Raw genomic sequence first — 26,741 nt, forward strand, 5'->3', positions numbered from 1 at the left:
ATTTTCTTTAGCGTTAAACTGGTGCAAAACGGAGAGAAATGAGAATTTGATCTACAAATTAAAGTTTTATTTCTAAAACAAGTGCAATACGTGATCTTACTGTAAAGTTTTGTAATTAATAACATCATAAGTTGCATTCTAAAATGATCTTTATTAAACACCAAAATATCAACCAATAATCTGATACTTAGTTCCTTACCTTTATAAAACAAACTATACAAGTTCTTTAAAAAGTAACCAGTCTGAGACCTACACGGGAACAGTACAGCAGCCGGAAGGAAATCAATAAACAAACATAAAAAAACAACAGTGCTCTGCTCTGCTACCTAACGACAAAGCTTATTAGTTTTCCAACCGAGCGTCTAATTTCAAAAAAGAGGAATTAGTGGGAAAACCGGCGCATACCACGGCAGTTTTCCCTATTTCATGCTGCGATTGCAAGTAAAAATGCCTTTCTTACTTTTGACTTTGAAAGAAGCGTTATTTAATACTACATTTCAAAACGATAAAGAAATTATAGTATACTCTAAAACTAGTGTACTTTGAAATTTTAAGATTTGTAAATAAATTATTTTAGAATAAATTAGTTTAAAAGTATAAATTTTAAGTTGAAATTTAGACAAAAGTTATTTATTTGTTAATTAAAGTAGTTTAGCGCAATTAAATTATGAAAAACAAGATTTTAAGAAAGTGAAAAACGTTATTTTTTAGTAACATTTAGATTTTTTGTAATAAAAACATCAATAACTATATTAGCAAACTATAAAACCTAATAAAAACTATAATAATTTTGATATATAAACATTCTCTATAAGCAGTGGTATAGAACATTTTTGTTAGTTCATTGTAGTTTGTTATTTAAGCTGTTGTAAAAATACAATTAAAAATTAAGATATTTATTTCATTAGCTTTGCTTTAAATACTTTCTAGCAAAAACATAGGTACAATCTACTCTTAATTTGAATATGCAACAATTAAAACTTATTTTTAAATATGAGTAAAAGAAACAAATTTTTTCTACTTCATATATTTTTATTAGATATCAGCTAAAACAATACCTTACTACTTTTATAAATAATAGTTTACAAAGGCCTTTGAAAATACTCAATTTGAATATGTTGTATCTGCTTGCTCAGACACATACCAATCACAATGCGGTAATTGGTCACGTGACGCCGGCCGCTACTTTGATTATTATAAACTAGTGTACAAACATAAGGTAGAGACTACAAGTTGAACTTGTAATAAAGTGTTGTCTGTTTTTATATCTACAGCATTAAAGTACTTGCAATTTTTTTTTGTCAATACATCTTATACTTTTTTGGTTATTAGTTTATTTTTTACACGGTTCGAAGTTGAAGCTTAAAAAAGGAAATTGATCGGTATTTTTTATTATTTTCTAAGCTAGTTAATTATATAATAGTTTTACTTTCCTTAGTTTTAAGTAGTATTCTTTTAAAAGAGTTTTGCATAAGTTAACAGATAAAGGTAAGAAGTTGTCTGTTTTTTTTTTCTTTTTTATACTTCAAAATCATACAAGAAAAGCATATAAAACATTTAAAATAAACATAAGTTCATATTTTGTATATACTATAAACTTCTATTTAAAAAAAGGTTTTTATTCCTTACTATAAAAGTTTTTAGTTACTGTTGGTAACAACTCAAAGATCTTTGTTTAGTATTTAACTTAAAATTTAAATTCGTCAAAAGAATAACAATTTTTTTTTACAAAAGTGGCATAGGCTTATACACAGAAGTTTGAATAGTTTTTTCTTTAAAACATAGTTTGATCACAAACATGACTCTATTAACTGTAGTTTGTTGAAAGTAATAGTTTTTTACAGTAGTTTTAATAAAATGTTAAATTGTAACACAACATAAACACACAAAAATGATGAGCAAGCCGAATTTAAGTGTTATCAATGACAGAGTTGCCGTAGCAATAGAGGGTGGATATTTTGCTCCTGCTATCATAAAGGTTTTAAAAAGAAAATTAGGAGTTTAACTAGAATAAAATAGCTTTTTATAATTTTTCTCAATAAAGAACTTTATAAATTTCTCATTAAGATGACTTGTAAAATTAAAACTTGTTTAGTTTCTAATTATTTACAGAGTTTTATAAGAAATAATTTAGTTTTAATTTTTTATATAAGTAGAACTTAATACTTTGTACTTAATCACTTTCGTATCATTAGCTTATTATAAAACTTTATTATAAAACTGGTGCTTTATCATAAAGTATTTAAAAACCATCTTAAGTTTATTGAGGTAAAATAAAATAAAACAAAGAGGGAAAAATAGTTTTTCACAACTTTCTTTAAGAATAATGTTAAATTTGAAACAATTCAATACAATGTAAACATAAGTCAAAAGTTTTTAGTTTAATTATACACTAACACCTTGTTACAGGCTGTTAGACAGAGTGAGGTAAACAGTGATCGAATGTACGAAGTTTGCTTGGACGATGGAAAAATAACTTGCTGCTCCGCTAACCAAATAATCGGTCCTGGATTTCGAAATATCAGAGACGTCGAATTGTTGCAGTGTCAAAAAGTTTATAAAAAAAATTTTATCGAAAAAGCTAATAAAGTTTTGTTAAAAAAAATTAAACAGTTTGTTTATAGGTTTTTCTAAAGCTTACATAAAGTACAATGTACAACTTACTTAAGCCAAGAACTTCAAATACTTTAAATGGTTTGTTTTAAACAGGTTTACACGCACTACAGGGGTGTTGAGGTGAGTGGGTATGTGATAAAGGTGAATGGAGACCACGTAGATGTCCAGCTGTCAGGGAATGACAACGTCAAGGTGACTAAAACCGTCAACGAGCTTTACCTGTCCACTAACAGGTGCGTAATTTCGTTAACTTTTAGCTTGACGGTTCAACACTAAAAAGTACAACGTAATGATACTACTAAATACTTTTAAAAACTTAAGATAACTCACTTTATAAAGATACAAACTAATTACAAAATAAAAATTTGTCTATTTATATAGTTCTGTATTTAATACTTTTTTGAAAACAATTGTGGTTTATAAAACGCATCCTATTGATTTCATGATTATGTGAAAAGTGTTTAGTTAGTATCATAATAAAAATTCAAAAACTCTGAACAACTTTTAGGATGATTTACTCAATTAAATTTTGTTAAAAATTATTTTTATAACTATGTCTTTAGCTAAGGCCTATGAACTATATTTAAGTAAAGTTTGCATACATAAACTTGTGTATTAATACTTTATCTCAAAAAAATACTAAGTTTCACTTTTTTTTTCAATTTGTATGTGTTGAATAGTTAAATATTCTAGACTCAATTTTTTTGTTTATATACTTAGCATTAGAAAACTTTAAAAGCAAAGTTTCCTTTTAAAATCTGTTTTAACCCAAGCACTATCAACCTGCATCTATAAGTAACATCTTAACACAAAAGGTTGATGCCTGATTTAGTAAGCGGTGGAAGTTTGAGGTCTAAGCCTCTGTTAACTCAAAGCGCGTCCGTTTCGCATCCGTATCAGGAATTAACAATGTCCAACTTGGGATTGACGCCCAACCGCTCATTACGTGCTGTACGCCAAGACAGAAAAGCCGCCGGGTAAGCTGCCATGACACAAACTTCGATGTTGTAAAGTCAAACGTGTTCGTTGTCTTTCAATCAAGTTTTTGTTGTGTTTTGCTCAAACTGTAATTTTGTTTTGTCAATACCCTAAGTATACAAAATTATCAGAGTGTGCACTTGAATAAAGATATTACAGTTTTCATTATTACCAAAGAATTTACAAAAAATCACTAGTACTGCGTGCATAACTTTAAGACTGTTTTTATATTTGATGTTTTTGTTAAATGTTAAAACATTTTTACATTGCTTAAATATATTTATTTATCATCAAAACGATTAGTCGGATAAAAGTGTAGAAAAGTTATAAAGAGTACTCAATTTTTTAAGGTATTTTATAATGATTCTGAAAGAATGTCTGTTTTATGTTCAAAAGTATTCAAATATGGTCTATACTTGTAACAGATGATCAGTTGTAGACTTTAAAGTTGTTTAAAGAAATTCATTTAAAAATATTATCTAAAAAAACAACAGTAATATAAAGATAATCAGTAAAATTTAAAGAAATGTACGCAAGTAGGCATATTTTATTAAACCTGTTTTTTTGAAATCTATGTAATTTGTATTGTACTCATTGTATAATAATAAAAAAATATTTTTTTTGAAATATTTTAGCAAAGTTATAAAACAGTTTGAGAAAAATACAAACTGTTAAAATTTGCTTTTTTAAGATCATAGGTTTAACAATATTTGTATTTAAAATACTACGAATTAACTTTTATTTTTGTAAAGTCTTCAAAGTCTGTATATATTTTAGTATATGTAGTTTGAAAAAAATAAAACATTTTAATCTACACATAGAAAACTAGACATCACATAAGAAGAATATTTTTAAACAGACCTATAATGTTGGCATAGCTTATACATCGTTATAATTTTTAGTTGCTTGTTACTTTTATGCTTTAAGTATTTTTTAATACAAAATTATTAAATATATTTTCATGAAAATAAAGCTGTCTATTAATATTATCTAAAGTATGTTATCAATAGTAAAATACCTAAAAACTATAATCTTCAATTTAAAAATTTTTATATTTGTTCCTGTGAAAATTTGTTTTCAAACTGTATGTTTTTAGTACTTCGAAAATATATACTAAAAATTAAAAAAAAAATAGTTGACTTAAAATATGTGCATTTTAAGTTAACTTATTTTTGAACACAAATATTTTTTGTACCATGCAAAATACTATTGTAACGTTCAAAGCTAACAGTTTACAAAATCGATCTTGAAACTGAATTAAGTTAGGTTTGGATGATTGGTAATATACTAAAATATGGAATAAACTTATTGTTTTCGTGATCCAACAAAAAAGACTTAGTTGAACTAACTTTTTTCATATTTTTTAGTACTTCGATGTTTTCTTACTTTAACAACTTATCTAAGTACAAAATAAAAGTATGTACAAAATAAATGTTCTTCTTTTTTTTTTCTTTTTAACCCAAAGAGTATATCAATTAATCATTTTAACTTTTACAACAAAATTACTAGTAGTTACGATTACACTTTAAGAAGAATACTCTGGTAAGAGAAAAAAATGCTGTTTAAGAAAAGATGTTACAAAAACTATGTAAGTGCTAGTGGTAAAACCATAATACTTAAAAATAAACTGTGCTAGTAACCTTATCTCATTTCTTAATTAAACTTTATCTTTTAAATAAATTTCTTTTTCCACTTTAAAAAATAAGTTTATTTAATTTTGAACTATATATTCTAACATAAAAACGACTGGTTTTGTACGCAAACACTTTATTGACTATGAACAGCTCCAAGATTTAACACATTATTATGTTACATTTTATGTTTTACTAGATTGTTGCACTGTGTTTTAGCTTACTTTAGTTTTATACTTATCAATACAATTTTAAAGGAGGGCACGCAAGACTTCTGAGGAGCCGACGATGAGTGAGCTGATAGCTGCGATGGTGCTATCTGAACTTTCCGGCCCTCCAGTTGTACACAAGCCTCCGAAGGCAGCTCCAATTCTTGTAGAAGCACACAACAGGAACAAGTCTGCTAGTACAAATCTAGGTTTAATTTTGTTTGCAAATTCATGGAGTTTAAAACTTATAATTAGTATTGCAAACTTTTTATGATTATTTCAGCTTAAATAAATTATAAAAGCATTGCTCTTTACTTTTTGCTCAAAATGAAAATTTAAGCAAATAATATGATTTGTAAAAGATGAAATAATTAAAGGTATATATTAAAAATTTAATTACCTATTAGATGTTATAAAAGTTTTGTTCCTAAATATTTGCTGATGTTTTATTTTCGTTCTCCGTGTAGTACTAAATCACTGCTGAATATTTTAAATAACAACGGCTGTTTTAAACGACAAATAAAGATTTAAGTTTTAATTTATAAAGGAGCCAGTCCACACAGTTTGGATAGTAGTGGCGTTGGGAGTTGGAACTCTCGTCACAAATCTCCCACAAGAGGAGTGAAAACAACAACTACAGCAACATGCAGAACAGACTCCACAAAAGAAAAAAGTGTTCAGAACTTCTCGCACAAGCAAGCAGCTCCTAAAAAAGCATCAGATCTTCAAAAAGAGTCACTGATGGAAGGAGACGACGAACAGTTGATTCTGACTTATGACCAGTCTCAAAAATCCCCAGTGCAAAAGGATGTTGAAATGCAAGATGAACCACAAGATCTACGGGTCAGTTCACAAAAATTACGTCCAGAGTCAAAGCCTCAACCGTCACAACCCATTTCTTTGCCACAAGTTCTCTACCCTTACTATTTTCCTCAGTATTCAACTTCGCTTCCTCCGGATTTTCGCATACAACTCGCATCTGTTCCTCACGGGGGACCACAAACACCCAGGTTTATAACCTTGACCAGTCCACGGATTTCGCACCCGCAGAGCTCAGTTCCTCACGCAAATGAAGGTAAAATTCCACATCATAGAATGCATCATCGAGCAGTCCCGTACCGCAAAGTTTGTTTGCATCATATTTTTTTCTATTCTGGTATTATAATTTTATTTGGCTTAATACAACTATAATCTAAAACTTTATAAACTTTGCTTAGTTTGAAACGATAGAATTTGAAATTTCAGAAGTTTTCAGTTTAGGAATTGAAGTATTTATTTATTAGAAAATGAAGTTATAAATAGGCAAAACTTATTATAAAATAATAACATTTTGATAAACATTAATTTTAATTTTATTTTATTTGAAAGTATGAAAACATAAAATTATTATCTATAATGATAAACAGGCATAAACAAAAAAAGATTTTGTTTTTAACTTCAACATCTCTAACTCAGATTTGTTTTACGTTCTATCAGTTCTACTTTGTAAATTTTCCTAGTCTTTATTTTCGTACAACTCTCGTACATACAACTGTAATGAATTTTAGTGTCAAAATCAATTAAACTTTGAAAACTTTTAACGTTTATAACTCTACAGTAAATACATCTGTTTTGTAACATTCTACTTATTGTATTATAAGGTTTTGAAATTTAAAACAATAAAGGTTTGTAACTTTTTTAACAAATACCTTTTTCATTGGTTTTATTTAGTTATATTACAATTAGTTTTTAAGTAAGAATTAACCATTTTTATGGTAATAAGTTAAAATTACACTATCTTAACCAATAGAAGTGTTAAAAATAAGCAGTTGAAAACTATTATTCAAGTGCTTTAGTATCATATACTATGATAATTTCTTATTTTAATTTAAACTTTTTTATTCCAGATTTCAACGGACGACTCGGTTGTTGGCTCAAGTACGGGAAGTTCCCCAGCTTCCGTCACCAGCAAACAGCCGCAACAGGCCAATCAGCAACCGGCATACTACCCGTTCCCTCCACACGGCGCCGTTCCCATTTCCAACATCGCGTTTTCTCCCATTCATCACGTTTGTTTTTGTTTTTTTTTAAACTAGATTCGAAAAACTTTTAAAATTAAAATAAAAACTTTTTTTTATTTGTGATGTTTGTACATAAGACTTGTCGTTGCCGTTGTCTTTTCTTTGAGATTATTTTTTTTTACACAGCCTGGCACTATAGTGAGTGGGAGCCAGCCTCAAATGGTCATCGCTCATCCATCTCAGGCCGCTCAAGCACCTCGGCATGCCGGACCGGCCAACAAAAACCTTAAAATTCCCACTGCCGGTTTTTACGATGCCCAAAACCAATACCAGCACGCTTACTCATGGACTGGTGATTCTACAGTATGTTTTTACTATTTCATTTCTATTGTAGTCTAATAAAATTTAGTTTGGCATTTATTAATGAAAAGTTTTTAGTCTATCTTTTATAAGAAACCAAATAAAAATCTGAACAAATGCACAAAAATATTCAATAAAATTAAGTTATATAATGATTTTGTTTTGTCGTTAGGAGTAATAAAATTTAACACTTTTAAATATTTTCTGCATTTGTTAATTTTTTCATTTCAAGCTTAACTTAAAACAAACTGTTCAAAGTTGATATAATGCTTTGTTTTGCCGTATAAGTAATAAAAGTTTGAGAACAGTATGCTTTGACTTAAGCTTGAAATAGACACTTATGATAATAATCATTTATTTAAATTTGAATAAAAACACAATTTTTTTTTAGTTTTATGAATAAGTCCAATAAAAGTTTCAATCGTTTTGTCATACTAGAGCTGTCTTATAGATTTTTTTCAAAAGTTACAAACAAAAATTGTTATTATTTAGTTATTTTTCTAAAACTAGATTACTATAGTTATCAACACAAAAGATAAAAAAGCTTTACAGTTTTGAGAGAAGACGATAAAAGTTATGCTGTTTTGTAAACTTAAAACGTTTTATCAGAAAATATACATTCATTACGTTGATATTTTCAAAGTTTACTTAAAAAAGTTCTTTAAACTTATAATGCCAAGCCTACAAGTATTCTAAATATTCATCTAAACAAGGTTGATTAAAAAAAAACACCTTCCATTACTAAATATATTCAACAGTATTACCACGGGAAAGGAGGAAAGAAACAAAGCTTCGGTCATACTCGAATGCCGTTCAACATTCACAAAACTTCAGGACAAATAAGGTTTTTACCATTTCTTTTAGGCAAAAAACAAACAAAGTATTAGTATAGTATTAAACAAAAACTTTACCTCGTAAAGAACTTTTAGTTATAAAAACAAAACTATTGTATTGAATTTTGCATTTATTTTATGCTTAAAAAATACATATGTTGAAAATTTTAATTTATATTTAACAAGACTTTTTCTTATCATAATCTATTTAAATAGTATAAAGCGGTTGTTGTTTTTATCCCATTTTTTTTCTATTTAAAAAAGCTTATACTATCTAGACTCTAAAGACATATAAACAAAGCAATTTAAGTACGATATTTATAAGTTATTATAAATTAAAACTTAATTCATGAAACTCTTTTCAGAAAAATTAAAGGAGATGGAAAGAAATGCAGAAAAGTGTATGGAATGGAACACAGAGATCAGTGGTGCACCTCATGTAAGTGGAAAAAGGCATGTCAAAGGTTCACAGACTGATGAAGGTGCTAAAGCACTTATTTAAAAACAAATTGTAAAGTTATGTTTACGATTTTGAGAAAAAGATGAGTTAAAAATTAAAGTTTCTTTTTAAGTTAGCTTTACTTGAAAGCTCAATACAACAAGCACTCGCTAAAAACTTTCAGCTACTTAGTATAAACAAAAATATTAATTTTTACCGCTCTGTTTGTGTAAAATTGTATATATTTATATTTGTAGGTATAACATGTTGTAAGTGGTACTCGAGCACAGAAAAAGTACATGTAGAAGCTTAGTGACTTTAAAAGTACACAGTTTTCATAACTTAAGTTACCTTCTTTACTTTTGTCATTGTTCTAAAGACCTGAATATTTACATTGTAGAACTGTAACAAAGATACTGCATAATTTTTTTTTAAACGTGAATAAGAACATAATTAAATTAACATTTAATATAAAGTTTGTTAAAATGCTATAACAACATCTACTGAGCGACAGTTTACAAGAAAACAAACATTAACACTAATCATTAGCTGAATACTATCAGAAAACTAACAAAATCGAGGTGCTACAAGAGAACTGTCAATTTCACTGTTAGCGATCAAAAGAGACGGCTTATTTAACTCAAACGTTCGCGTTCGTGAGCCTCGTGAACTTTGATCTCGTCTAACACTTTGTGTATGCTGCTTTCCCAGCTGCTATCTCCTTTTGCGTCGTTGTTATTTCGCAACACAGCCGTCCGTTTCGTTTTTTCTTTCAACTTTTTTTTTTCCTATTCCAAGCTTTTTGATGTTTTCCTTTCGCCCATGTTCAACCGCGCATCTTTAAAATTGTGTTTTATTCTGGGGTTTTCCCCTTTTGTTTTTCTCTTTCCTTTCTCGCTGCCACAACGTTAACTTTTTTTTATTGTGTCTTTATTTTGTATGGTTTTGATGGTAGTTAAGCTAGCTTTTATTCCCATTTTTACTCCTTTTCGACAACACGTTCCTTTGAATTTCGAAAGCCACGTTTTATTATATTTTTAAGTTTTGTACCACGAGTCATGCGTTTGTTTTTGTCGTTTCACCTTTAAGGTGCTTAGTTTCAATTGTTAGTGCGATTTTCTAGGAAAGTTTTAATTAAGTCGATTTGACTAGAAAATTGCATTTTGTCGTCGTGTCTTCTACTAGAAACCTCAAAGGTTTGACTAAAAACTATGAAAAGTTAACAGAATTGTGAACTTGAACAGAAAAAGTTCTCAAAGTTTTAAGCAGAAATTCCTAAACATTTGGAAACTATTAAACCCTGTTTATAAACAAGTTCCTAAAAGAGTTAAGATTTAGTTGTGGAAGTTTGTTAAAAGTATTTGTTAAAATTTGCAGGCTCACGAGCTTTCAGACACGCATAGAAAAAAAAATAATACAACTAAAATGTCAGTGTTAAAAATTTGTGTTTTTAGCTAAACGGTTAGAATTATTGTGGTTTTTGAGCAAGCTAGACATCAAAAAATAGAAAATGGTTTTAACCAATAGTGTATTTTAACTAGCTTACAAACACAAGGCTGTAAAAAATACCTTATTGATAAGATTGAAGTACAAGCTACACGTAACTTCTACACGATTTAAATTATATAGATTTAGTTACATACTTTTTGAACTACAAAATATGAAAACGTATTTAAACTAGTCTTGATCATTATTTTAGAATTATAATTCCGTTCATTTTAATTATTTGAACGTTAAACTTATTTTCAATCCTTAGCAAACTAAAAAAGTCATTAGCACAAAAAAAAAAACTTTTCACTTTTATGTTATAATGTGTTTACATGAAAAAAAGTTTTTTTTTTCGACTTTCATAATAACTTTTGATTGTTTACAACATAAAAAAGAAGAATAAGTTTTTGTAACCACAAAGATTTTTTTTTTATAAATATAGAACTTGAACCAAAAAATTTGTTTTAAAAAAGTTACTTGAACAGTATTTTGTAATTTTCTACGACTATTATTTCTTTGCTTACTTTTTACGCCTTTTTAGTTACTCTTTTCGTTTGTAAATAAAAATACTTGGTATTGTGCGAGTTTTTTTATATAGTTTCTTGTCGTAATTACTTTATACTAAAATAAAACAACATTTCAGTCTACTATACAAACATAACTGGCAAATTAAAGTGTACTGATTTAAACTAAAAGTTTTTATCTATACAGCATTACTTAGAAATACCTTCTAAATACTAATTTTTTGTTTATCTTTTAGACTAACACACTTTAAACCTAAAAACACTATTCAATACAGTACTAGGTCAAATGACTACTTTACAGATTAAAGAAAAAAAAATCTGTATTTAAATTAAAAAAAGGAGTTTTACATTCAGAGTAAAGTCTTAATTTATTAACTTAATATCTGAATGGATTGTAATCAAAACTACATGAGCAACATTTTATAAAAAATGTTTTTTTATAACATTAAAAACTAACAACAATGATTTTTTTTTGTTTTAATAATAATATATATATATATATTTATTTAATTGCTTTTTTTAAATACATACATAATAAATTTATACAACTAAATTTACCACATAAATAAAAATACAAACTGAAAGTGCTGAAAAAATCTTAACAAAAAACAAACTTGTTGGTTCTGCAACTGTGTTGGTTTCTTATTAACTTTTTTGAACAATAGTGTATTTTACTGAATCTAGAAAGAAACACTCGATAGTTTTAAATGCCATTGAACAACTTGCTTACCATTTAAAAAAGTTTAGTTTTTTATGAACCAGAAATAAATAAATCATTTAATGTTTATTGACAGATTCATTTATAGACATATTCGATTATAAAACAAATATTTAGCTTTTTTTCTATCATTGAAATCATTAGATTTTTATTTGGTTTTCGAATAATAAAACTGATAGAAATTTGAGGAGTTTTAACTTATAACAAAAGTATACTTGAATTAAGACTATATCTAAATTGGATTAAAAAAAACGATTGAGTGAAATATAAATTTTTAACGAAAAATTATTTTTACTCAACTGTGTATAAGTATGAATCAATAAATGAAGAAAAAATATTTAAAAAACTGTATTTGTTATAATTAAAAACTTAAGTTAATGAAAGAAAACCTTAAAAACTTTAGTTATTATTATCTAGAACAATTATAAATTATATTAAACTCTGAACTAAAAACTTTTTAAATCAGAACAGATCCAGCCCACCTAAAAATTCTCGTAAAAATATTTAAAAGATTTAAAATAAGCTATATGTAAAATTTCAAATTATAAAAAACATAGAAAAGGCAAAAAGTATCTATGAATCGGCACGAAAAAGGGGTATTTTAGTTATTTTTTGAGTTTTTTTTGAAAATAATGAATCAATATAAGAAAAGAAGTCCAACTTTTTATTTTTCTTCATTACAATAGCCATAGTATACAATCGATAATATCCAAAACTATAAAAGTATATATTTTAGTGAGTGTATAAATGAATCTAAATAAAGTTATTAAACAATCTATTAAATTTATTTATCAAGTTTGTTATTTTGTCAAAACTTACATTTGAACGTACTTTTTGTATAAACAAATAAATTGAATTTAATTTGTTTTAAGTGTGTGCTAGTATGTTTTTGGAAATGAATAAAACTGATACACTATTTTATGAAAATGAAACTTACAAAATCTTAAGTCATAATTTATATGATAAATTTTTCAAGGATTATGACAGGTATAAAAAGCAGTAAGTATTTATATGAATAATGGTTAAAAAATTGTTATCTTTAAATAGGAGGTAATTTTTTGTAGTTCACAAAGCAATTTAATCAAACAACAACTCCCCTAAATAAAATTTGATTATTAAGCTGCGAAAAATTGAAGCCAAAGTCGTAAAGAATGAGCTAAGTGTAGAAAAACCATATTAAAGTACAAAATAAAAAAAGTTTATAAAAGCTTTAAACGATAAGTTTTGATCATTTTGTGTTAAATTTCATATTCGCTGAGACATAAGGTTAAAGAAAAGTTTTTATTTAAGTCACGTATATTTTTTCGTTTTTTTTTCAGTTATTTATAGTTATCCTTTGACTGTTTTTCTTTGTTTTTTACAAATTAAAAACAGCTCACACATCTTTTTTGGTTAGAGCTTTTTTATTTTTTGTTTTTTTTTCAAACTTTTATCTAATTTTTTAATTAGTTCATGTTTAAATCAATTTAAGTATCTTTAGACTATTTTTAGAATTATTATAACTACTTATATATTAAATGAGTTAAATAAGTTTATATTTTGAGTTTGATTTTATAAAATAGTTCTAAACTGCTTTTTCGTAGCTGTGAATTCATGCTGTTATTGAAATAGTGTGTTGAAACATCTGTTTTGGCTTTCCTTAACTATCAAACAGACTAAGAATAAAACGCTATAAAACAATTTTTAATTTAAATTAGTACTAAACTGTTTATTAACTAACTGTTCCAGATGGGTGCACAAAAATTCGAATTCCGACAATTTAAATTCTTTAAAAAAATTCAAAGGACCTTAACTCAAAAAGTAATGTATATTAAAAATAATAAAATGTATGTCTGTTGGTCCTCTTAATATCTACAACAAATTTTTTTATCATTACAAAATTTTAAATATTTTTTGAGATATGGCTAAAATAAACTTAAAAATCTTACTTATTTATAGTAATTTTAGAATATCTTGAAAAATATTTAAAGTTTTGCAATAAAAGAAATTGGGTGTAGATGAGATCTACAAACATATTTAAAAGTTTTTCTAAACACATTAGTTTCAAAGATATAGTCTCTTAAATAGTTTTTTAAGAATTTGAACTGTCGAAATTTGAGTTGTTCTAATTTGAATTGTCACATAAACATTCCAGATTTACATATAAATAAATCTAACAAGTAAATTAAGAAGATATAAAAAAGAATATGGAATGAAAAAGTTTTCAAAAATCAATAACGAAAGAAAAGTTTATATATCAAGTGATTTAAAATGTTTAAATAAACACAGTTAAGCAATTTAGATTAACTATACTTAAATATTCTTGTTTGTTATACAATATTCATTGGATAATAAATGAAACCTGTTAAAATCTAATTAGTTTTTCAAATTTTACTCGGTATAATTACCACTAGAATATACGTTAAACTATTTATATTTTCTCTAAATCATAAAATATATGGTTGCCCGACAATTTAAATGCTAAAAATTCTAATTCTGACATTTCAAGTTCTGAGTTATTGTGAATTATATATCTTATTAATATATTTTAAAATTTTAATATTTTAAGTCATATTAACTAGTAGTTGTACATTCAAGAACTTTTTTTTTTTCATTTAATGTTTTTAAACTTACGGCTAAAATAAATTTATTGTTTTAAGGTTTTTACTGAGTTTATAACTTTAAAATTGCTTTATGTTTGCATGATGATCTAAACAAACTAACAAGTGACTATAGATATTAACTACATATAGTATAAATTTAGTAATTTGTAAACTAAGAAGTTTGAAATTAAAAAAAAAGTTAAATTTAAGTTTAAATAAAACAAGTTATTAACGTCACTGTATAAAACATCAACAAAGTAAATTACAAAATATTAAAACTATAAAACGAGTTACATTATTCCTTATAAAAACACAGTCACGTAAACTAATAAGTAGAGCTAGACAGTTTTGCAAAGTGTTTGCATTTTAAAATTAGTTCAGATCTCAAGTTTAATAGTTTATTGTTATCTAACACGCAATTTCAGATCTCTCATAATTAAATAGAATACATATTTTGCTAAGTTTATCTACGTTGTCATCTTTGTTTTATTGTTCTTAGTCTCGTACTTTTTTCTTTGATCCTAATGGATTCCATGTGTTCTTAGTGCCTCTTCTTAAATTGTCTCCCTTTTGACCCATTATACATCATCTCTTTGTTTCTATATTCGACTTTTACTTTCCATTTCACCACTTTCGTGAAACACTTCCCGTTCACGGGACATTTAACTTTTGAGCTACAATTGCAAGACTCGTAATCATTATTTGATGTTTTGTTGGAGTTTTAAAGATTTATATGATTGTGTTTTGTGATTTCTTTTTCAAGACTGATATTACATAAATACAAAACTTTTGTTTATTTATTTTTATATATAGCTTTATATAGGTTTTGGGAAAAGATTATTTACCAATTTTAGAAAATCTTATCCTATATTGGTCACTAAAGGGAGGGTTGAAGTGAAACACTTTATTATTTTTAATGGACGTAAGACAATGGGATTTTGAAACAATTACTTTTTTAAAGCGTCTTTATAACGGATTTTTATTATCAAATAACTCTTTTGTTTTGGATAATGGTGATAACATACTTATAGTCATTGATGAGATTTTTTTCTTTATTAGACGTGGATGACTGTAGTTAAAGTTTTTATAAATATTTCTGATTTATTTTTCTGTATGTGAAAGAGCATCTTTAAAAAATCCAAAGTGATGTCCAGAAAATCCACACTACCGAAGCTTAGTTCAATTTTGACTTTCAAATAGTAACCTTGAAAAATTTTTAAATGGCTCTCCTCGATAATTCAATCTTATTTTTTTAACTATAAGCAGACCGTCATGACGATAAATTTCCCAGTTGCTTTTTTCGAACTCGTTGTCAAATACTGTTTTATTTTTTGATTGCATTAAGATAACCTAAGATAAACTAAATGAAGATTCTGTTGTTTAATAATAAAATTATAAATTTACTGAAAAATGTTTTTAGCAATTATAAATCATCTCTTTTAATGAATACATGTCATTTTCTAACTTTCATACTCTTTTTCAGTTGGATCTTCTTCTACATTTTAAAATTTTTTGTTTTATGGTTCTTTAAATATTTTATAACAGATTGAATCACAATTATTTGAGCTCTCAGGTAACTTAAATATAGTTTATTTTTTTCAGTTAATAAAAGCTTTGTTGCAGGTAAACTATTTAATTTTATGTTCTAAACTTTGATACAGATTGTCGGTCTAAATATTTTAGAGGTTTTTCTTCAATGATAAAAAGCATTAAAGTTGTTACTAGTTTGTATTAAAATAAAAGCTAACATCGTTGTTGCAGCTAGCAATTATTGCCAGTGTTTTACTGTAAATGTAATAAAAACAATTATTAATGGTAAATAATACTTAAAAAAATTATTGAATATCAATAATCCTTATCTTTTTCTTTAGTTATAACCAATCAAAATTAAATAAGAATGTAGTTAATTAACTGAATGTAAAACTTTTTATTGCTCAACTTTCCATTGCTCGTAGTATAAATATAAAAAAGAAATTAAAACCATTAAATTTCAAAGTCCTCATCTGAAAACAAAAATATTGTCTTTAAATAATATAGTAAAAAATATTAAATAACAGTGGTGATGCTTAAAATGTTAAGGCATGCTGAAAATCTAAGAGTATTCAAAAAAAAACCTCTTAATTTTTTATTTTTAAAAACTGATTAAAAAACATTAAAATCTCAACGAACCGTTTGTGAACATTAGTTTGTTTAAAAATAGTAAATTTAACGGTTTAAAAATACTATAATATGTTTGTTATTTTTTTATTTTTAACACTTTCTCCAATGCTCCACCCCACGCGACGCCCCTGCTAAATAAGTATTTAGATTTTTTTGCTGTTTAAGTTTTTTCTTTTACTTTACAAAAGCATCAACTTTGAAAACGAGCCTGTAAATAAGCCTAATGAAAATAGAGAAAGTTTTAACTCATTAGTCTTCAATTTATTAAAGTTAATTGTTTGTGTGTAAGTTTTTTAAAGTTTAATGACATTTAGTAACGCTACGATTAATACTACTACAACTTAATCGATTTAAAAGAAATTAAGATATATTTTTTATTCATAGTTTGATAAAGTATTTGTTTTTAACATATGTTACATATGCAAAGGTTTTTTTGTTTTTGACAACTTTTGTTTTTTACTAAAGCTCCGTAGAGACAATGATCTTGACGTCTGTTAATAAACGAACACATCCTGAACAATAACAATCACAGTTGTTTAGAGATCTAAATTTTATGTAGATTTAGAAATGTATACCTTCTTTCTTTTCTAGAATTGCTTACCATTAGAAATCATTGCTTAAAATCTACAAATAACGAGGATTTTATAATGCTATTAAAATATTGTGCTGTTTATTTCTTTAATTTTTGTACACCTATTGTTGTTTAAATTAGTAATAAAGTGTTTTTTATAATCTTAAAGTATTTTAGTCTATTAGTTTCTACTTTTCAAATAAGTTTTAAAACGGTTTGTAATAAATATTTGTTATTCTAATTTAACACTAAAACTTACAACAATTACTTGTTTCACATCTGTCTTCCTTAAGGTATTACCTTAACAATTTTTAAGAAATATATTTCAATTTATATAGTTAAGTTTTTAGAAAGTTTTAAGCGAAGTAGGACTAAACAAAAAAATACTTTAAAGTGGTTGAAGTTTATACAATCTTAAAAATTAGTTTCGTAATAAATACTGAAAACAGTATCAAAGATTTATTTTACATATTTCAAACTTTTTATTTTGTAGATTTTAATTTTTTTTTTATTACACTTAAAGTAAAATTATACTAAATACTTTTTTTTTTATAGTTTTTTGATAGGCCTTAAAACTTCATTTTTATTTTTTGGAATTTTATACTTTTTTAAGGTAATTTTGTGCTTTTTGTTTTCATTATAAGTTAAGTTTACAAACATTCATAATTGTTAAAGCATTAGAACGTAATGTGAGTAATCATTATTAATAAAAGCTCATCGTATACTAAAAAGCTCAAGAAGTTAATCATGTTATTGTAGTTAACTACAGTTTTTTTGAAGTTTTCCATTGTAAATAATTTCTATAGTTTAAATACTATTCATGATATCAAAAAATTTTGATTTTTTTAGGTTGTGCTTTTCTTTAAAAATTTACTATTTTTGGTTATTTAAAGCTCATTTAAACGAATTAATTATTAAGTATATAAAACAAATATCGATTTTTTGTGTTTAGAATAATATTTTTAGATCTAAATGTTTTAGACTTAGAACAATGATGAGTTTTAAAGACAGATTTATTTTGTTCCATAATTTGGTTTCTATTTTCAGATTCTGTTTTTATATGCTAAACTTTAATCAACTGACGACGTTTCTCGCTCAATTAAGAATAAGTAGTTTTGTTGATTGTGTAAAAGTTATATCAAACTTTTGCAAAAACTATCAAGAAAAAATTCTACATTTAAACTTGTGAATACAGGGTATTTATCAGGATAAAGATAATTTACAGATGGTATGTTAAGTCTTCTACATCATATACTGCAGCTTTCAAAGCCAAAATATGCGGCCCGCAAGATGCTTTTCAGCTCAAAACATATTTTTTAAAAACATTTATAAGATTTTTTGTAGTTAAAGTTTAAAACAAGGCTATTAATTTGATAATTACTCAGTTATAGTGCTCTACTATAGCTTATTTTTTTAAACTTTTCGTTTGAAGTAGTATTTTCATAATGATCACTACGAAGATTTTTAAATAACTGCGGCCCGTAGAAGACTTTTTTTATACAGTGCGGTCAGCGATAACTTTTTTAGGAAAATTGGCCCGCGGCTTATAAAAAGCTGCTGACTTCTTGTTTAAAAAAAGTTTTGTTTAGTTTTACTAAAATCTAATGGTATTAATAACTATTATTTTTTTAAATTTCTACATAAAGTTGTCTAGAAATTTTAAGTATAAAAAATTGTAAGATCTAGACTAGGTATTGTTGGACTAATATAATTGAAGGGCTAAAATTTATTTAATATATTTTGTAGACTTGATCTGTTTAGAAAAAAAATATTTTATTAGCCACCAAACTCAAAAAAAACTAATTTATTGAAATCTTTCTACAAAAGCCAAATTTCAATAAAAATTAATTGATTAACTAGCACAAAAGTTTAATCACGTTAATTAAAGATCACATTTGTAAATACATTTAATAGAAAAGTTTTAGTTTGATTTTTTTCCTAAGTTTTTTAAAACCTAAGGTGGAAATCTCAGACCGAATATTTCTCTTGAGTGGGCTGACCATGGCCCTCGGGTTTTAATATGCCAACCCCTCTTTTAGAACTTTATTATAACTTTTGACGAAGAAAGAGCTTCATGTGACAACCCTCAACTAATATTATTAAGTCTAAAGTACGAAATCTAATACTACAGTTAGTATTTTATAACACTTTAAATAAGAAGGATTAGTCTTTTTAAAGTCAATATTACAAACATTTATTTTTTATAAAATTTATATGGTTTTACAGTTTTTAAAATATGAATGAAAAGTATAGTTAGCATATTCATAAGATTAATTTTTGAATTTATGTAAATAAACTTGTACCTGGTAAATATTTTTAGTACGAAAATCATTATCTAACTTTGGTTTAAATACAAAAATAATATTAATTTTAAAATATATATAACACTTCACAATTAAAAAGCTTAAGAAATTAAATTTGTTCAAGTAAAATTTTCATTATTAATTTTGTAAGTTTCTTTAATTTAAACAATTTTAAGTAGTTGTTGTTTAACTAGAAATTAATTTTGGTCAAAAAAAAAATTAATCAAATGGAAATGTTTTATACTATTTAGTTTTTAATAAATAACGAAAGCTACTATGAGAAACAATTCAAGTTTTGAGAATACAACTGACTTATCACTTACAAGTTCCGATGACGTGGGAGTTGAACACTTAAATGTTATAGCTATTGTTACTTCTGTTTTTGTACTTTGTTTATTTGTGTTTTTAATTATTTACTTTAAGTTAAAGAAAAACAAAAGGGAAGAAAAAGTTAAAGACATGACTTATAACGAAATCTATATTCGTAATTCTATTAGTGACTTTAAAACTGATCAAAGTAGCGATATCAAAATAAATGAAATTTACAACAGTTTTAACACTCAAGCTTCTTCTGGTAAAAATAAAGCATTAGCTAATCGAGAAGAATACGTTAAAAGTGGAATATACTTTACAATCGACGAAGCTGCCAATGAAACAAAGAGCATGGGTTTTCAAAAAGAAGAAGATAAGAATAAAGCAATAAAAAGTGATTCAGTTACCTTAGAAAATGGTTCGCAGCAACATAAATCCCCTATTTATGCAGTCGTAAAAAAAAAGGAAAGAAAAGTATAGCTGTTTTATCAAGTTTATTATGAGCCCTTAAGAATGTTGTATTATTCTATAATTGAACATTTTTATGAACCAATTTGCAAAAAGAATCTGTTTATTAAGTTTACCAATTTAAACCGTCTAGAATCTCAAAAGTGATTTGTAATTAACGTTAAAAGTCTGTAAATGTAAACAGTTGTTAACTTACGATTTACTATTAATATATAGAAAACTGTACTCCTTAAAAAATGTGAATTAAAAGTAGTAAGTTGATTAAACATAAATATAACTAAAAAATATATTCAAGTGGCCCAGGTTTTAATGTCTTTAATGGTTACAGACACAGTTATACACACTTTTTCAAACTTAAGTTACAAAAAATCAAACTACTTCAACTAAAACTAAAACTGTATAAGTTAGAAATATTTAAATAGAGATAGTTTAAAATACGATTGCATAAATTACTGAAAACATTGTTTATTATTATCTTTTTTTCTGTTTAATCGTAAAATAGTTTTTTTTTTCTCACCATTGAAGTTTATTTTGGCAGTTCTAGCTTTTCTAGAGAAAATAGTCTTAAATTGTAGAAAACATATAACGTCTAGTCTAGCCATAATAATAAAAACTTAGATTTTTCTATGGTATTTTTTTTCACAACAGTTTAAGTTTTTTTTATTAAAAATTATTGCATTTATTACTGCAAAATTGAAGTATATTTACCAACTTTATATTTATATTTTTTGTTTCAATCGTCCTCAGCTTTTTTTTGTAAGCTGTCGCTAAATAAATATTCCTAATTTTTAATTGTTACTTTAAATTGTTGTATGTTAGCTATTGGGTTTTATTAATTATTGTTTGAGTAGCTGTTGTCAAGATTATTAGAACTTTAACTTTGATAGCTTGCATATTTTCACTAATAAATGATGGACTAGTTAAGCTATCATAGCTAGAAAAAAAACACTTATTCAAATTTTAGTTGACAGTAAATATTTGCCAAAGTGTACAGTTATCTCTCTAAGTTTTTTTTTTGCCTTTTAAAGTCTTACAAACTTTGATAAATCTTAGAAAACTAAAGTAGAAATATATAAAATAATTACAAAAAAGTTGAACTCCTGTCTAAAACTTATAAGGTTTTTAAATTTATAAAATTTTTACCTTCTTAAATTATTATATTTAAAATACTGTTTAAGCAAAAACACAACATTTTGTCAGAAAATAAACGAAATAAAAAATAAAGTAAATCGATGTATTTAAAGTAAATAATTTTTTATTTTTAGTAAATAATTTTTGTAGTAAATAATTAAATTACAAAGTACTATTTTGATTTTTATTTAACACTACGGCAAATGGTAAAAATGAGAGTTGGTTTGTTTTTAAAAGTTATCATAAGTAGTTAAAGTAAAAATAAACTAAATTTACTTTGCTTTAAACAGTATATTCTAAAATTAATTACAAATTAAAAAAAAGAAACCATTCTAGCTAGAATTCTGTGTTGCTTCAAGACTATTTGGTACCTGAAAGTATAAAAAATTTCTTTGAAACTAACTTTCTAACTCAGAACAACTGCATCTACTTATTCGAACTCATAAATATAATAATAATATTAGCGCGGTAAATCATGTTTTTATATAGTGATACCATTTTATAATTTATAATATGTTTTTTTTTCAGATTATTTATACAACTACATTACCATACTAGATGTTTTTGCTAACAAGCTTAACTAATTTAATAAACTTGGTTGAAATAAAACAATGATTTTTTTAAGTAAAGATAACTAATAACAACTATTAAATAAAAACGAACAGTGTAAATATGGCTGACATCATACTCAGCTGTCTGCTTTCTTGTCTTTAAAATGCACCAAACAACAATGAGAATCACAAGTAGAATCAGCAAGGCAACTATTACTACTATCGCTATTATACTTATGTTTGAAAGGCCTACTGTTCCACCTAGAGCTTTTAGTAGAAATATTCAAGTACTAAGTATTTTTTTTTTTTTACAAAAACTTATGTTTTAATGTTTACAGTGCTTTACTTTTTTCTATGGTTTTTTTTTAATGTATCAAATAAAACTAAAAACCTTTATTTAATAACCTTAAAACTATTTTTCTACTATGTTTTAGTTTTTCTTAAATTAAAAAGTTACAAACTTAAAAAACGCATTATTGTTCACGTAGTTTATATACTTCATAGACAAAATTTAACTTTATTATGTTAATCAAATGGTTATAAAAATATTTTTTAGTTTATTTATTTCCGAAAACTTAACTGACTTATGTATGACTTAGTAAATAATTTTTTTTTTAGCTTATATGATATTTTTTTTTATATCTAATATATTTTCAACAGATGTCATTCTAAATAAATTGTTGTTTTATAAACTTATTCCTTTTTATAGAGGTTGTTAGTTCAGTTTTTTAACTGCTATACTTTCTTGAAATTTCATTTACTAATTTTTTACGAAAAATTATTCAAAAAGCTTTTTTAATACTGTAAAATAATAACAGTAATAGTATTTAAAAATATTTAGCATTTAAATGTAAGTGCTTGAAACAGATTTAACAAAGAATCACATCCAAAAGAATATTTATGAGTTAAAAATGTTTATAGCAAAATTCAGACAATTAGTAAGTTTAACCGCTAAACTCTAAACTTTTTTATTACAAGTTCGCCTTTTTTGATGTTATGGAGGTCAAGTTCATAAAGACATAAAAAGTAATATATCAAGTTATAAACATTTTCTTAAAAGTTTAAGGCTATTTTCTAATTCTTACTAAACCTATAGGCAAAAGTTTTTTGTGATAAATTTCCAAAGTTACAACAAGAACTTTACTATTATATTGTTTATTGTGCAATTTTGGACTCAGTTTGAAAAGGTTTTCATTTAATAAGTTTAATTTATTACTTATTAAATAAACTTTTGAAGATTTTATACAATTGCATGCAAAAAATCTCTTACCATTAAAAACTTGTTTTTAAAAAGTTTTATATTTTGTATAAGTAAACATGGTTTCTTTAAAAAAAACAACGGACTTTGTTTATTTACTTTTAACAAACTTGTAATTCATTTCGTAAAATTAGAGGTCTAAATCTCAAAAATTAATAACTTTAAACTTTGATTGCTTAGTATTTGCTTTATTTGTTTTCTTTTTATTTTATTAATAGAGTTAAAGTGAAGTACTTAAGTTTGTTATCTTTTGGCTAAAATTCAAAACAGTTCCAACTATAATATAATTTCTAGTGGTATTAAAGTATAAAATAAAACTAAAATTTCTTATGAGTTTTGAATTCAATATAAATATATTGTTGGCATTTAAGGAGTCGTAAAACTTTACAAACTGTTATGCTTTAGCTACAAGTTCTACTAAAAATATAATATACGATTTTGTAAAATAAATTAACTTTAAACTGTTTAACTTTAGACAAAGTTTTATGTTTTAATTATTTTAAATTTTCACGATACTTTCTGTTATGAAAACCAATTAAAAATAACATATATACCAAACTTTGTAACATAACGCAAGGTTATTTGGTATATTTGCTATTTTTAATTGGTTTTCATAACAGAAAGTATCGTGAAAATTTAAAATAATTAAAACATAAAACTTTGTCTAAAGTTAAACAGTTTAAAGTTAATTTATTTTACAAAATCTAACTAGTTTTTGTTGCAATAGAGTATAATAGACTTTTTATTCAACGTTGTTTCAAACCTGTCTATCAAAACTTATTGGACTAGTATTAGTATAAGTATTCTTTTTTATTTAATTTAAAACACCTGGTTTTAAACAAAACATTGCGGCGTAAAATCAGTTGAATAGGGGTCTTAATGACTGTATTGAAAAATACAAAAGTTGTATATTATAAGACCGAAACCCGCTAACTGGCACAAATATAAAAAAACAATTTTTAATAAGCTTGTTGAACGGATACAAAATTTGTTTAAACATTTATTAATAATTTAGAGTTATTATTAAAAACAACTTACTGGAGTTGTCTGACGAAACAACTTGACCACTAACAATTGCAACCTCGCTCCATTTTTCCAAATGGTATGCTCTAATTGCAATTGTATAGTTACCGACTTCCAATGGTCCGAGTTTAATCTTTTTGTTTTTGAAAATAGTTTATGATTTTACAAATTTTTTTAGAAAATAGAGCTGTTACTAATAAGATAGCTTGAAAACAGAAATATATTACAGCTCTTGGTTTAAACTTTAGATCATATTAATGTTATAAACTTTCAAAGTAAATTAAGCTACAAAAGTTATTTTGTTGTATAAGATTTTCACGTGTTATATTTATTGTTTAAATAACAAATATTTTTTTATTAATACGGGGTCAATAATCATAATAAGGCAAAAGAGGGGGAGTTGTTTTAAATTTGGGGGTAGCTATAGTTTTTTTTTTCTTTAAACTTGCTAATTGATTAGTTCTAGTTTTATTAAGTATATGACCTTATCTAGTGAGACGACAAAACGTTAAAAGGGTAATTAATTAACTTACTTTAGATATTCTCGGGTTTGTAATAAAGTTCTAGGAGAAATTCTAGACTTTTTAGTTTAAAGTAAAAGTAAAGGTCAATCTATAATTAGAACTACAACTACGACCCACTAACATTTTTGTTTTCTAAACTTTTCACGCAATTGTTAAATGACAGCTATTACTTGAGTAAGAAAGGGGAGGTGATTTTTCTCTTAATTTTAATTCTAGGAGGCGATTATAAAAATTACTTCGGAAAACCCTGACATAAATTATTTTGTTTATACAAACTGCTGTTTTTTTATAACATTCTGTCCAAATACTTTTTCATTCTATATTACCAATGCCTGCACTTAACGGAACTAGTTTTTATAACTGGTATATAACTTGTAATTTTATTTGAAATAAACCAAACAGTAATACTATTTTTTACTGCAAATTGTTCGTGAAGGTTAAAGTAACTTTAAGTATCAAAATTTTTTCAAATTTTACGAATTTTTTTATTTAAAGCCTACCATTACTAGCAGTATTAAACTTGTTTAGCACTTAAGTTCATCTGTAAACTGTTCTAAATCATTTTTCATCATTTTATAAATGATTTACAGTACATTTTACCCTCAATATTGTTTCTTTTTTAAATGAAGTAAAACAAAACTACAAGTAGTAAGGTAATATTTTGATCATTAACTTTTTTTTTACTGTGCACATTTAAAGCAAACTTAAAAGCTTAATAATAGTAATAAAGTATTTAGGTATATTTTTTTGAAGAACAAACATTTATATTGAAGTTTTTATTTCATTCAATACCTTTTTAGCATTATAATTTTCATAAGTAATAAAGTTAAAACAAACTTTTTAGGTTGTTTACAACAAATACATATAAATTTCTTTGTTAGAAAAAAATCCGTTAGAGATAAAACAAATGTTATATTACTACAACTTTATTTTAGACATCTTATTTATTTAATAAAGGATTTTATTAAAAAATACTTTTTATTTAAACTAAATTCAGCACAAGTTTAACTAAATACAAAAAAGAACTCTATGAATGTACATTAAAAAATAACTTTATAAGTTTTAACGTACTTATTTATCATTTTATTTAAGTATATTATTAGAGTATGTTTTTAAGCAGTCCTAATAAAATGATTGTATTTATGTTTTAGTTTGGTTTATGATTATTTTTTGTAATTTCTAGCTCTTTTGATACAAAGTAAAGTGATTATGTTAAAGTTGGCAAACCAGTTAAGTTTTATTTTTTCATGTTTTAAAATATCGTTATTTGTTTGTAAAATATACATATATAAATTTTAATTCTGTTGTGATTATATAAAGTTGTTAAGCCAGTTATTTGATTTAGATATTTTTTTTTTTTTAATATTGTTATTAATTTTTGTAAAATTTATTAGTAACAAAACTTTCTAAATTTTATCTAAAATATTTAAAATCTAAAATGCACTTTACTCTATTTTAAATTTCAAACTTACGTTATTTTTATCTGTAGAGTTTGATAAAAATGTTGGAGGCACGGTCTCATCTCCCTTTCTATAAGAAATGACGTATTGGTACCTACCGTCGCAATCGTACTTCCACCTTACTTCTAAATTTTCAGCTACTTGCTTAACAGTTACTTTTTCCGGTTTTAAAGGTTCTAATGAAAAAAATGTTGACTTCTAATTCAATAAAGACAGTTTTTCAAATGCAAAATTAGATTTTTTAAATACATCATATGTAAGAAAATTGTATTTAAAAACTATTTATATCTTTAGATATCTTTAAATAATTTTAAACAAAGTTAGTTTTGAATACAAGAAACCTATCGTCAATCATTGGGTTGATAGAAAATTTTTAGTAATCTTTGTTGTTAAACAGCTACTGAACAGCAGCTAAAAGTATTAAAAAGTATTTTTAATATTAAAAGACAAAAGTTAAACAAACTACGTATGATAAAAGATTAGTTGTATCAATTAGATAAGCTAATTATTTTAAAGAAAACAAATCAGTTAAATAAATTAGATTCATATAATTTACCAATGATGGAGTATAAGAATTGAAATTTTGTTTAATAACAAAACAA

The 26,741-nt window shown here is 25.3% G+C and overlaps 1 protein-coding gene across 1 annotated transcript; it reads left to right on the top strand.

Moving 5' to 3' along the window:
* The first annotated feature begins 1,842 nt into the window (after positions 1-1,842).
* Positions 1,843-11,075, top strand: LOC145842049 (uncharacterized). The gene is made up of 9 exons (XM_082949408.1): positions 1,843-1,978; positions 2,410-2,553; positions 2,710-2,849; positions 5,483-5,643; positions 5,982-6,559; positions 7,321-7,482; positions 7,621-7,797; positions 8,553-8,638; positions 8,993-11,075. Exons 1-9 carry the CDS (start codon positions 1,892-1,894, stop codon positions 9,102-9,104), a joined length of 1,647 nt encoding a protein of 548 aa, XP_082805534.1. The 5' UTR covers positions 1,843-1,891; the 3' UTR covers positions 9,105-11,075.
* Positions 11,076-26,741: the final 15,666 nt, after the last annotated feature.

Source organism: Thalia democratica, chromosome 8 (genome assembly GCF_965202585.1).
Source record: "Thalia democratica chromosome 8, ktThaDemo2.hap1.1, whole genome shotgun sequence".
NCBI lineage: Eukaryota > Metazoa > Chordata > Thaliacea > Salpida > Salpidae > Thalia > Thalia democratica.

Excerpts from the sequence above, each read along its gene's own strand:
- LOC145842049 (XM_082949408.1), top strand. The coding sequence starts at position 1,892 with ATGATGAGCAAGCCGAATTTAAGTGTTATCAATGACAGAGTTGCCGTA. Across the intron at positions 1,979-2,409 it reads TTGCTCCTGCTATCATAAAG|GCTGTTAGACAGAGTGAGGT; the intron begins GTTTTAAAAAGA and ends ACCTTGTTACAG. Across the intron at positions 8,639-8,992 it reads AAAACTTCAGGACAAATAAG|AAAAATTAAAGGAGATGGAA; the intron begins GTTTTTACCATT and ends AACTCTTTTCAG.